Source organism: Oculina patagonica, chromosome 2, assembly GCF_052425735.1.
Source record: "Oculina patagonica isolate OP01 chromosome 2, crgOcupat, whole genome shotgun sequence".
Lineage (NCBI taxonomy): Eukaryota > Metazoa > Cnidaria > Anthozoa > Scleractinia > Oculinidae > Oculina > Oculina patagonica.
In genome coordinates this window covers 14,710,797-14,723,996 of record NC_135759.1, presented here as the reverse complement: position 1 = coordinate 14,723,996, position 13,200 = coordinate 14,710,797, and the positions used below count along the sequence as shown (strand labels likewise).

At 37.8% G+C, this 13,200-nt stretch overlaps 2 protein-coding genes across 2 annotated transcripts in view; one reads left to right on the top strand and one right to left on the bottom strand.

The window, feature by feature from the left end:
* LOC144643143 (uncharacterized) overlaps positions 1-13,200 on the top strand; it is a 35,349-nt gene that overhangs the window by 9,960 nt on the left and 12,189 nt on the right. The window contains exon 2 of the mRNA XM_078502305.1: positions 9,764-10,821. Coding sequence (XP_078358431.1) covers positions 9,774-10,821 — 1,048 coding nt within the window. The 5' untranslated portion in view covers positions 9,764-9,773. The remainder of the gene's footprint in view (positions 1-9,763; positions 10,822-13,200) is intronic.
* On the bottom strand, positions 7,654-8,449 carry LOC144643133 (uncharacterized). Its single transcript, XM_078502297.1, has 2 exons — positions 7,791-8,449; positions 7,654-7,705 (listed from the first exon to the last, which is right to left on the bottom strand). The coding sequence occupies exon 1, from the start codon at positions 8,446-8,448 to the stop codon at positions 7,798-7,800; it is 651 nt and encodes a 216-aa protein (XP_078358423.1). The 5' UTR covers position 8,449; the 3' UTR covers positions 7,654-7,705; positions 7,791-7,797.

The following is a 13,200-nucleotide window of genomic DNA, read 5'->3' as shown; positions in this document are numbered from 1 at the left end:
CAATGTATATTTCTCGTTCTAAAAACGTGGAAACCCAAACACGCTTTAGAAAATGGCCCAAACACGCTAAACGCAATGTGTATTCTTCGTTCTATAAAAGGTGTGCTAGCGAAACTCGCTAAGCACAACCCGGTAAACACAATGTATATTTCTCGTTCTAAAAACGTGCAAACCCAAACACGCTTTAGAAAATGACCCAAACACGCTAAACGCAGTGTTTCTCGTTCTAAAAACGTGCAAACTCAAACACGCTTTACAAAATGTCCCAAACACGCTAAACGCAGTGTATTCGTCGTTCTATAAAAAGTGTGCTAGCGAAACTCGCTAAACACGACACGGTAAACACAATGTATATTTCTCGTTCTAAAAACGTGCAAACCCAAACACGCTTTAGAAAATGGCCCAAACACGCTAAACGCAGTGTATTCTTCGTTTTATAAAAAGTGTGCTAGCGAAACTCGCTAAACACAACACGGTAAACACAATGTATATTCTTTGTTCTAAAAACGTGTGATGGCCCAAACACACGCCCACGGTAAACAAATACGCATACTTTTCGCTCTAAAGACGTGTGAACCCGAACACGCTTTAGAAAATGCATATTCTTCGTTCTAAGTGTGCTAGCGAAGCTCGGTAAACACAATGTACATGTATGTCCGCAGTATTTCCCTGGCCGAAACAACTGAATGTTTATATTTTTCGTTTTAAAAGTGTGCACAATACACGCTTAAGACAATGTTTATCACGATTCGTTCTAAAAACGTGCGAACCCAAACACACTACAGTAAAAAGGGAGTTATGATAGAGATAATAATTTTTTATTACAGATTTGCAGTGCACGAATAACGTAAAATGATCATGGTTCTTTGGTACAAATTGAAAAAAGTTTTTATATATCATCGATCGTTTTTTAATTGGTTTGATTCAACAAGGGCGTTATTACATCAACTTAGTGGCTCCTAAAAGCGTTCAATACATCATTTATTCATTTTCGAATGTACCGTTATGTCTGTTATGCAGCAAAAACAACGTTATTCAGAAAAGGGGCAAGGTTTACAATAACATATAGGTCACTTGAGAAATACAAAATCAAATGTTCTGTTATGTGCAACTCCTCACCAACTTCAACGGTGAAGTTGCAGGCATGGTAGCCTTTGACTACGCACTTAATTACTAGTGGAACGCCTTTCGCTTTATCTTGCTCTTCAGACATCGCGTGCGCTCAGCTGACGATCAGTCGTTTTAAGATTGCGAAAATGTATTTCTGGATATCCTGGAAAATTGTCCGGTGGATGCCTATGTCTGCAAGACATCAATAACAATTGATGACAATCGATGACAATCGATGTAATTAAGGAAAATTTTATTTGTGACTATCGATTGGTCATCGATTGGCCGATGCCAATCGATATCAATTAACTAACCATTATCGATTGATATCGATTGATTGATTGATTGATTGATTTCCGATCATCGATTTTCATCGATTAGTCAGGCCAGGCTTTCATGAACTGGTAAGGGTTTATTTATGGAACATTGTAATAAAAAAAATATTTGCATGCGTAAACAGGAATTCATCCGGCCAGGCATGAGGTTTAAAGCAAGAGATCACGCAGTGAAAGAAATTCATGTCACGCGCACTTTGTGACTCACGCAAACAAGACTTGTGATACCTTTCTAAAGATTTTTTGCTGTGAGGCGCCCTGCCTTTCTAGCCAATGAACTGAAAGAGGTGATCAAACATTAACCGCACGGTTACAAACTGCCTGAAGATCCTTGTTTCATAACAAACACCACATATTCACATGAAGTCAAACCTTTCGTGACATGGAGTTACAAACACTAGAGTTAATCTTCAGATCAATCTTCCAATACCTTTAAATTGTCATAGAAAATTGGATCAATCATAAATTATTTATTATGGCAATGGATTCACAAGAGCAACTCCTTACAACAGTGCTCCACAGTTGACTCTTTTAAATCGAGACTTAAAACTTTTCTTTTTAACAGCGTTTATATTTGATTATATTTGATTAATTGTAAAAAGCATTGAGACTCCGTCAGGCTGTAAAATGCGTTTTTAAATACCTTTTTATTATTATTATTATTACAAATTTGATTAAATCAAACCAAGACAATGTCGATGCAGCCATAACACAGACGACAGAATGGACCAAAGTAGTAACTAATAAGTTACCCTATGTTCAGAGATTGAAACTAAATGTATTTCTCATATAAATTAAATATAGCAGCGCTCATTGACAGTGGCCCTTATTCAAAAGTGGCCACATTTCAACTACAAGTAAACATGGCCATGAACAGATATAAAAATGCTTGAGGTGTGTTCTAGATTTCACTATTTAATACCCCCTAATACCATGCTAATTTTAACATGCAAGAACTAAAATGACAACAGCCTTTCATACCTGCCCAAATTAAAGAAATATATCATGAACACAGTTTCCATTCTCTTGTGATTTTGAGTCGCCTGCCTCACTCTACGATTTGAATACGAGGAGAATAACCATGGTCTGCAAACTTTAAGCTTTCTCCAACACCTTGAACCAGAGACAGTGAACACATTTATAATGTCTGCCATTAATTATTAACAAGTTTCCTCTAGTCATGATGAAAACAGCCTTGTGATAGTGTTTCGGCCAAATGCAACTAATGAAATGCACTTCACAAACTGAACAACTCGTTAAACCACTGCTGTTGAACCAGTACGACTTGATCGCCTCCAAACTTCCTTCACCAAATGTAAGACTCGTAACCTATTGTTTCACGACTCGTGCGATTAATAGCACAGTTACGACCAACTAAGATCAACTAAGTCTCTCAAAACATAAGCACTTCACCACCAACTGAACAACTCGTAAATTTCTGTTTCACGACTCGTACGAACCGTACGATTCGTAGCACAGTGTTCGAACCCACCAAATATCAATAATCATATGCACTTCACCAACTGTACGACTCGTACGAACCGTACGATTCGTACGATTCGTAGCACTGTAAGGACCCACTATGTTTCACTAATCATACTAAGTCCCACTAATCATATGCACTTCACCAACTGTACGACTCGTAAACGCATTGTTTCACGACTCGTACGAACCGTACGATTCGTACGATTCGTAGCACTGTAAGGACCCACTATGTTTCACTAATCATACTAAGTCCCACTAATCATATGCACTTCACCAACTGTACGACTCGTAAACTCATTGTTTCACGACTCGTACGAACCGTACGATTCGTACGATTCGTAGCACTGTAAGGACCCACTATGTTTCACTAATCATACTAAGTCCCACTAATCATATGCACTTCACCAACTGTACGACTCGTAAACTCATTGTTTCACGACTCGTACGAACCGTACGATTCGTACGATTCGTAGCACTGTAAGGACCCATTATGTTTCACTAATATAATCATACTAAGTCCCACTAATCATATGCACTTCACCAACTGTACGACTCGTAAATGCATTGTTTCACGACTCGTACGAACCGTACTTCGTAGCACTGTAAGGACCCACTATGTTTCACTAATCATACTAAGTCCCACTTTTTTTTTTTTTTTTTTTTTTTCCACTTTTTATTAAGATCTTATGAAGCTCAATTATGTTACAACAAGATAATTAATAACACTTATCACCACTGGAATTAACATTTGTGTGCCCTGTTATCATATTTAAATTAAATTACAGCTCTAAGAATTGAGTTAATCTAAGTTCTTACTCTACTGTTTAAATAAGGTAGCCATCTAGCCTGAAATTTACATTCTGTGTTATTTTTCAACGCTAAATATTTTTCAGTTTTGAATTTTTCCTGACGATTTGTTTGAACACATCAAAATTGGGTTTTACATCATGTTTCCTACTTGTCCAAATATGTATTTTAATAAGAGTAATAAAATAGTTAAGCAGATCTGTTCCCATATCCAATTTACCTAGTAACACATCTTGTAATGTGAGGTCCACCCGTTTGCCGGAAATCGAAAGCCAGAAGAATTTTAGCTCATTCCAGAGTATTCTTGAAAAATGGCATGCAAAAAATAGGTGACATATAGTTTCCGATTCAATTCCACAAAATGTACAAAGGTCGTTTGGGACGTATCCTATTTTAGCTAAGCGATGGTTAGTAAAAGTGATATCATTTAAAATCTTAAATTGGAAGCTCCTTACAAAGGTTTCGGACGAGATGGTTCTCACATTTAAAAATGCTTTAGAAAACAGTTTCATCGTCCAGGCCGAATTTCTCTTTCCACTTAGAGAAGCCTCTTGAGACCTTGACTTTCTTTAAAATGAGCAGATCATAAAATTGTTTACTTCTGCTTGTTAGAGGATCAAATAATTTTCCTTCACACTGAAATTCTAATGTCATCAATTCATTTACATTTATCTCTCGAAATTTGAGATCGAGAGGAATAGCCTGACGAATTCCAGTCCAAACTAAAAAATTGGTGTGTTTCAAACCATTTCGTTTTGCACTATTATAAGATTCTAAATTATTCATATTTAATAGCATGTGCTGGCAAATTAAAATTCCAGCTTTTACGTAATGTGGATAGTATATTGTTTTATGGTCTATCTTAATGTTCTTATTGTTCCAAATAATTGACTCAGAAATTGGAGGTGTTATTGAAAAATCTGCCCTGAAATCAGCCCACCACAGAAGAAGTTCTTTGTAAAATGTAGAGTTAATGTTATATTCCTTTACATTGTAATTACACCTGAATAAAAATTTTCCCCCGAAGTCTTCGAGGAGAAAATTTACAAATGCCTTCCACGGAGTTGAGCCTTCTGTGAAAAGCCTTCCAAGCCAGGCTAATCTTAAAGATTTAATTGAAGTTTCCAAATCTGCTAATTTAAGACCCCCATACTCTATATTGTTTATTACTGCTAGTCGAGCCATTTTATCAGGCCCGTTCCATAAAAAGTTATAAATAATAGTATTAAGTTGCTTAATAAATGCCTCTGGAGTAGGCAAAACTGAGAATGTGTACAGCATTTTTGGAAGCAGAAACGATTTAATAATAGTAATTTTTCCATAGAGTGACAAGCCTCGGCAACTCCACAACCGTGTCCGTGTCCGGATGTCTTTTAATTTGTCATAAAAGTTTACTTGTGAATGAATATTTGCATCATAGCTAAAACAAATCCCTAAGGCCTTAACGCTTTTGCGCCAAGTTATACCCAGGGGCGCTGCTGAGCTTTCTCTTAAAGAGCCAATCCACATGGCTTCGGTTTTAGTGTGATTAACTTTCAAACCAGAACAGGATTGAAACCGGTCAAGCAGACGAAAAATAAGCTGGGCGCTCTCGATATTGGGGACGAAAACAGTCAAATCGTCAGCGTATTGAACCAGCTTGAACTCTTCATTTCCAATTTTGATACCTTGAATGTCCATATTGGTTTGGGTTCGATTGCTAAAATCTCCGCTGCAATAGTAAGTAAGTAGGGGGATAGCGGGTCACCTTGCCTTACTCCTCTTTGTACATCAAAATATGGTGAGCATAGGCCATTGTTTACCACACAACTGGAAATATTGGTATAAAAAGTTTCAATCCATCTAATAAGACTAGGACCAAAACCGAATACATTCAAGCATTTAAACATGAAGTCACGATCGAGACTATCAAAAGCTTTTTCGAAATCAATAAACAGTAATATGCCAGGTATATTTTGTTTTTTTGTATAATCCATAATATCTATAATTGATCTCGCTGCCTCCCCTATAAATCTACCTTTGACATATCCTGTTTGAGTCGAGTTTATTATTGTGGGCAGAACTGGGATAATTCTGGCTGCAATGACTTTCGACGCGATCTTTGCGTCTACATTAGTTAAAGATATTGGTCTCCAATTTTCTAAATAGTTCCTATCTTTCCCTTTTTTCTCGATAAGAGTGATAATAGCTTGCTTCTGTGATGAAGACATCTCCCTGTTATCATAAGCTTCATTGAACGAATCGACCATAAAACCTCCGATGAGTGGCCAGAATGTTTTGTAAAACTCTATTGGAATACCATCGTTGCCGGGGGTTTTACCTATTTGAAACGAGCCCAGAATTTTTTCACATTCATCAACGGTGATTTTTCCTTCACAGCTTGTCCTCAATTCTTCGGAAAGTTTTGAAATGTTAGGATTTTGAAAAAAGCGCCTCGCTGTATCATTGTCCTGGTGTGTTTGTCGTCTTTCATAAAGTTTGCTATAAAAGGAATTTTGGGCGTTCATTATATGGAAAGGATTTGTTGAAATCGTGCCGCTGATGTAAAGCTTTCTTATATGTTTTTTGATGTTATTGCGCTTTTCTAAATTTAGAAAATATTTACTGTTCTTTTCACCATGCTCATGCCAGCGAGCCCTAGAGCGAACAATGATCCCTTCAACTTTTTCGTCATACAGAGTTTCAATTTCTCGTTTGAGTTTTTCAATTTCCAGTTTTGTTGCATCAGAAGGATTTTGCTGGAATTTCTTCAGTGCGTGTTGATATTTTAAATTCAGTTCCTCCTCCAGCTTTTGACGTTCACGGGATATTTTCTTTGAGAAAGTAATTGAACTCATCTTAATTTTGAATTTTATCCAATCCCATTTTACTCTGTTATTTGACAAATCGGTCGCTTCATCTATCCATACAGGCAATCCATTAGTTATCATCTCTACATATTCTTGTCTATTTAGTAAAGAGGTATTTAATTTCCAAAAGCCTGGTCCTTTGCAATTCTCTTCTATGTCCTTAAGTTCTAATACTATCGCGGAATGATCAGTTTTTATCGAAGCTACAATATCCACTTGCGTAACCAAATCATGTAAGCTGTCTGAGATCAGCCAGTAATCGAGTCTACAAAATATAAAGGGAGAACTTTTGCTCCATGTGAAACTAAGGGTGGTAGGGTTTTTAATGCGCCAAATATCATGCAGACAGAATTCAGTTTGGATATTCTCAATGGAGTTGATCAGATGTTGACGTGGGATTAAGATGCCTCCCTTTTTGTCTTTTGTTGGGTCTAGCGGGCAGTTAAAGTCCCCTCCTATAATCACATTTTCATCACTTTCAAGCTTCAACTCCCGTAAAGTTGCTGACAAATTTTGAAAGAATTTAATTGCTTCGGTATCCTTGTTTGGGCCATACACATTAACCAGAGTATAGCTTTTGTCATTAATTAGCGCTCTTAACAATAGCATTCTCCCATATGCGTCCCGAAGCTCATGTTGAATAGTAATGTCTAATCCATTTCTAAATAGCACAGCAACGCCTCTGGCATTAACACTTCCATGGGAAAAATTAATATAGGAACCCCATTCTTTCTTCCACTGGTTCTCGGTTATTTCTTTGGAATGCGTCTCTTGAAGAAAAAATATGTCAGCTTTTTGCTTTCGACACCAAGTAAAAATCGCTCTGCGTTTTCAAAAGTTGCTGAGGCCTCTCACGTTAAGTGAAAGCAATTTCAGGCTGCACGGCTTAGGCTTGGAATTTGTCATCTTTCAGGCACGTTACCCATGAGATTTAGTGTTATTAAAGGTTGATAGAAAAAATTTACATACTTGAACTTCTCAAACAGAATTTGAAAACTACAGGAAAAGTGGAATCTTGCGAACAAAAAACAAACACAAAACAAACACACACACGAAAGCGTACTTACCGCGACTTCTGCCAGGTTGTCTGTACACTTTCGCCGAGAACATCCTTTCTCCCTTTAAATCATTATATAATTAAAGCTTAAGCTATAGCAAGCCTTACAATAAGCAAAAAAGCGTCAATTGCGAAATGTCAATGTACGTTAGAGTCAATAGCTAGAATTATTCTTAGGTAACTTGAAAGACTTCAATCTCTCCGCGCCATCTTCTTTATATAGAATTTGAGCTGGAACGCTCCATGGGATGAAAGCGAATTGGACATTGGACTTGGCTTTTACCGTTGGAAGGTAATCTTTTCTTAGCTCAGCCCGCTCCTTTCGCACGGTCTTCGACACGTCGTCTGAGATGAAGAGCTGATAATTCTTGTATTTATTATCCTTTAGTTTACTCGCAGCCGACTTAAGAATATATACTTTGTCGGTATACCTGAGAAGGTAGATATGAATTGGCCTCGGCTTTGGCGGGCTGCTGTCATCCTGATGAATATTCGTCCTATGAGCTCTCATTACTTCAATGTTTTTTTCTAAATTCATCAGACCTTGAAAAATAGCGGCGTCGATAAACTCTTCCATTGAGCTTTGGTCTTTTTCGCTGCCTTCTTCCACGCCCCAAATAACAATGTTGTTACGCTTTGACCGATTTTCAAGGTCTTCAATCTTCTGTCTCAACTTGTCAACTTCTGTACGGTCTGCTTTCTCCTCAATTTTTTGTTGTGACTGTTGTAGTCCTTCTTTAAGACCGTCCACATCTTTAACGAGAGAGCCCTGAATTTTCTCCAGCTTATTTAACTTTGTAAGCATGTCGTTCCCGAGGGCGTCCATCTTGGTCAGCAGGTGTCAAGCTTTTTCGAGTCTAAATTACCGGTAGCAGCCATTTCTTGCTTTTTTGTCATCAATCTTGTAGTAACACTCATAAGACCGAGTTTGCTAGCCAAGCTTCGCTAAAAAAAGCATTCATAAGCGGAAAGAAGAGAGGGAGGGACGGAGCTCGGAAAAAGCCGTCTACCTTCGCCACCACATGCCACGTGACCTAACTACTAAGTCCCACTAATCATATGCACTTCACCAACTATACGACTCGTAAACTCATTGTTTCACGACTCGTACGAACCGTACGATTCGTACGATTCGTAGCACTGTATGTATCACTAATCATACTAAGTCTCACTAATCATATGCACTTCACCAACTGTACGACTCGTAAACGCATTGTTTCACGACTCGTACGAACCGTACGATTCGTACGATTGGAGTGATGATTTTTACGAACCGTATCAGGTCGTGTATATTGGACAACCCTCTCGAAGATTGTCTGTAATAAAGAGGTGGCCGTATTAGAGAGGTGACTGTATGGAGAGGTTCGACTGTACATGTATAATAGTCAATGCACTCAAATACGTCAATCGAGAATACTCAATGCTTATTAATCAACTGATATTTGGGAATCAAAGACCAATAATGATGGACCATTTTGACTTTTTACATGATTATTTTTTGTCAATTTCCATCATTATCATCAATTTTGATTGATTGACTTAAATTTGAAAGTATGTTTGTTGGTGGACAAAACACTGACCACCAGTCCATGGACTACCCCTAAAAATGGCTACCCCTAAAATACTTTTCCAATTGAGTACTATTTACGGAGCTGCTGTTATACTCACATTGCACATACCTTGTTTACTTTCCACAACTTTGGTATAGCTTACACTATGTCAAAAACTTCCACTAAACTCAAAAACCAAACACTCATGCTTATGTGGCTTGCAACTTAGTTTCAGTTAGATTCTGTCAGACTTCTAAAAGTATCGATCTTCTGCAGTGCATGTTTACCTATCTCCATGTTGCTGACCCATAAAGGAAAACTAATTTTTGAAATTAAAGATGCATAGCTTTGTTTGTGTCCTAATTTCCTTGGACCTCGGTTGACTTTCTGACAATGCAATTTACCTTTGATAAATACCATGCTAGTAAGCCTTACCAGCTTACTAGCATTTCAATGCGTTTTGAAGTTATGTTTACAGAGTGTGAAGATTGATGGATTGATTTGCGTCTACATGTTTTGCTATATATTATGTTGGAACCATTTTCACTTTTCATTAACTTCTATTTCCAGGGATGGAAGCATGAGGGGAAAATGTAGTGAGATGTCAAAACTAAGGAAACAAAAGACAACTTGCATAGGGGGAAGGCCGTTTGCTTGTAAACAGTGTGGCAAGTGTTTTGTCCAAACAGGAAATTTGCAAACGCATGAAAGAGTCCACAAAGGTGAAAAGCCTTATGGATGCACACAGTGTGGCAAGGCCTTTAATCGAGCAGAACATTTAAAGAGACATGAAAGAGTTCATACTGGTGAAAAACCTTATGAATGTAAACAGTGTGGCAAGTGTTGTAGCCGAGCAGGAAGCTTAAGGACTCATGAGAGGGTTCATACTGGTGAGAAGCCTTTTGAATGCAAACAGTGTGGCAAGTGTTTTAGCCAAGCAGGAAGCTTAAGGAATCATGAGAGGATTCATACTGGTGAGAAGCCTTTTGAATGCAAACAGTGTAGCAAGTGTTTTAGCCAAGCAGGAGATTTGAAGACCCATGAAAGGATACATACTGGTGAGAAGCCTTATGAATGCAAACAATGTGGCAAGTGTTTTAGAAGTGGAACAGATTTGCGGACTCATGAAAGAGTCCACAGTGATGAGAAGCCTTATGAGTGCAAACAGTGTGGCAAGTGTTTTAGCCAAGCAGGAAACTTAAGGACTCATGAGAGGGTTCATACTGGTGAGAAGCCTTTTGAATGCAAACAGTGTGGCAAGTGTTTTAGCCAAGCAGGAGATTTGAAGACCCATGAAAGGATGCATACTGGTGAGAAGCCTTATGAATGCAAACAGTGTGGCAAGTGCTTTAGAAGTGGAACAGATTTGCGGACTCATGAAAGAGTCCACAATGATGAGAAGCCTTATGAGTGCAAACAGTGTGGCAAGTGTTTTAGCCAAGCAGGAAGCTTAAGGACTCATGAGAGGGTTCATACTGGTGAGAAGCCTTTTGAATGCAAACAGTGTAGCAAGTGTTTTAGCCAAGCAGGAGATTTGAAGACCCATGAAAGGATACATACTGGTGAGAAGCCTTATGAATGCAAACAGTGTGGCAAGCGTTTTAGCCAAGGAGGAAATTTAAAAATACATGGAATTTCACACACAAGAGAGATGCGTTTCAATCACGTACAACCAACTTACAAGAACTCAAAGCCAGGCTACTTTGAATGTTGGATTTGTCAGGAGGAGTTAGGTAGTCGAGCCCTACTTCTTGAACACTATGATAATCACATGATTGTGGCTAGTTGAGCTACTTTGCTCTTAACTATAGTGGAAAATCTGATCAACGGGTATTCCCATGATAAATGTTTATTGAATATTTACTATTGTACAAAACTATTTCGAATTATTAGGTAATTTAGGTGCAAAAACGCAAGAGAATGGTTTTAAAAAGACATAGTGATGAGTGATACTGATTAAATAATGTTTAGTTAAATGGTTTAATTGCATCATGCATGAGATTACTACGTTGTGGTTGTCATGGCACCCAAAGTGGAAATCCCAAAGAAAAGCAGATATTTACTTCTGTTTGGTTACAGTTACTTGTATCTTTTAAAGTCATATTAAGAATGCTGACAAGACATTAACTTTTGTAGCCTTCTGTTCTGGTTTTGTTGTGTTAAAATTAAGTGATATAAGCCACAAGTGGACGAGAAAGAACATTTCCAGAGGTGTTTGATTATATTTTTCCTACAATGTTTTTCTTGCCATATTGGAGATGAACTTTTTTTGCTTTCTATTGTTGGTATACGAGATTACAAAGAAATTAGACATCCTTGTTGGAAGCAAGACCAGATTATTTTTGCTGACAACGATACTTGGTTTTAACGTGTGAAGAAAAAGTATCTAGAACTCGTGGAAGCTTAGGGTTGTTCACAAGTTACGCGTGGATGGTGACAGGTAAATGTAGACTGATAGGTCCAAACGTACGCACAGAACATGAATATAGAGCTATTATATCGAATAAAGTAATAGACTTATTAATATGTTATTCAAAATATTTACACTAATTACTTTTAGCACTGCAATGCTATTAAACTGTTGTTGTTGTATGCAGTACAATCAATTTCTTTAATCAAACTCGATTCTTTCGTGCTATGACTACTATAAGCGACAAACCTTTATTTTTGTGAAGTACTCAGAGCCATGAAATGTTTATGGTACGTAGGAAACAGTTTCCTTTCAAAATTAAGTTTGTACTATGTATGTTTGTTCAGTTAGCCGATTACTTAGTTCTCGTTCCAGCCTTGCTTTTCAAAAACGCCTAAAGGAAAAACTCTACACTGTATCACTGGGTTTTATTAAGCAGAAGAGAAAGAAATTACATAGATGTCCCAAAACAAGAAAACATGAAACTTGGCAGTTCTTTTAAAGAGGTTTCCATTCAGCGGGCAAAGGACAACACTAATTTTTTAGGGGGATGGACACGTGGTCTGAACCCGTATACCTTTTCCACTAAAAAATGATCCACTATCTAGCAAAAATATTTCCCTCTTTTTTCCTGTCACCTGCCACATTCTTTCTGTACCCGTCTTATATTGTAGGAGGGGTGGGGGGCTCGCCTCCTGCTCCCCACCCGTGTCACAAGAATTCTGCACACAAATGTTTATTGGGTTTTGATATACACCGTGCCGAAAAGAAGTTACAGTGCCCTTGAAGCAATTTATACCACGACCGGTCTTTACCGTCGCAGTTGATTTCTCTAAGAGGTCAATCACCTCTTCGAAACCTTTTGTTTGATTCACTCTCTGTTCCCCCCAACTTTATTGTTTTAAAGGCTAGCTTTTAATAGGTCATCGTTTCTGTTTCTGTTTTTGTTTTGTTTTGGGTTCGCAGCCAGTCCTGTTAAGCTCTTTCACCTTAAAATTTCGAAAATGTCTGAAATGTGCCGGTCTTGGGCCTATTTTTGCTCAACATCCCTGTCAGTTGGGTTTATTCTCAGTGAGGGCTTATAAACATGGGGACTCATTTTGAGATGTAAATGTGCGTTCAAAAAACATTTTTGACCATTTGGGTCTCTAGTTAGGGCTTTCCGCAAGGTTCTCGAGATTTCCCAAAAAGTTGCTCAAAAGTTGCTCCAAAAATCCAAAAAAGTTGCTACTGATAATAAAAGTTGCTCCTTAGTTGCTCCAAAAAATCCAAAACGCTGCTTCTAATGAAGATAATTTCTCTAAATATATGCTATTTCCCCTTTGAGGGTAAGATTTCTAAGCAGTTTTATGCAATTTTACAGCAAATTAAGTATCTAAACTTGTTAAATAACAAGGAATTCTTTAACTGAGAAAAAATTGTAAAGATATCGATGAAGTCATGTTTGCAGTGTTTGCTGACGAGTTTTGTAGTGTTTGAATGCAGAATAAGCCGAAAGCTGAAAGCGTCTTCAGATGTGCCTCGAAAGTCTTCGACTCTACGGCAAACTTCGTAAATCTTCGGAAACGTTCGTATTACCTTTGAACAACACTCGGAA

Excerpts from the sequence above, each read along its gene's own strand:
- LOC144643133 (XM_078502297.1), bottom strand. The coding sequence starts at position 8,448 with ATGCTTACAAAGTTAAATAAGCTGGAGAAAATTCAGGGCTCTCTCGTT.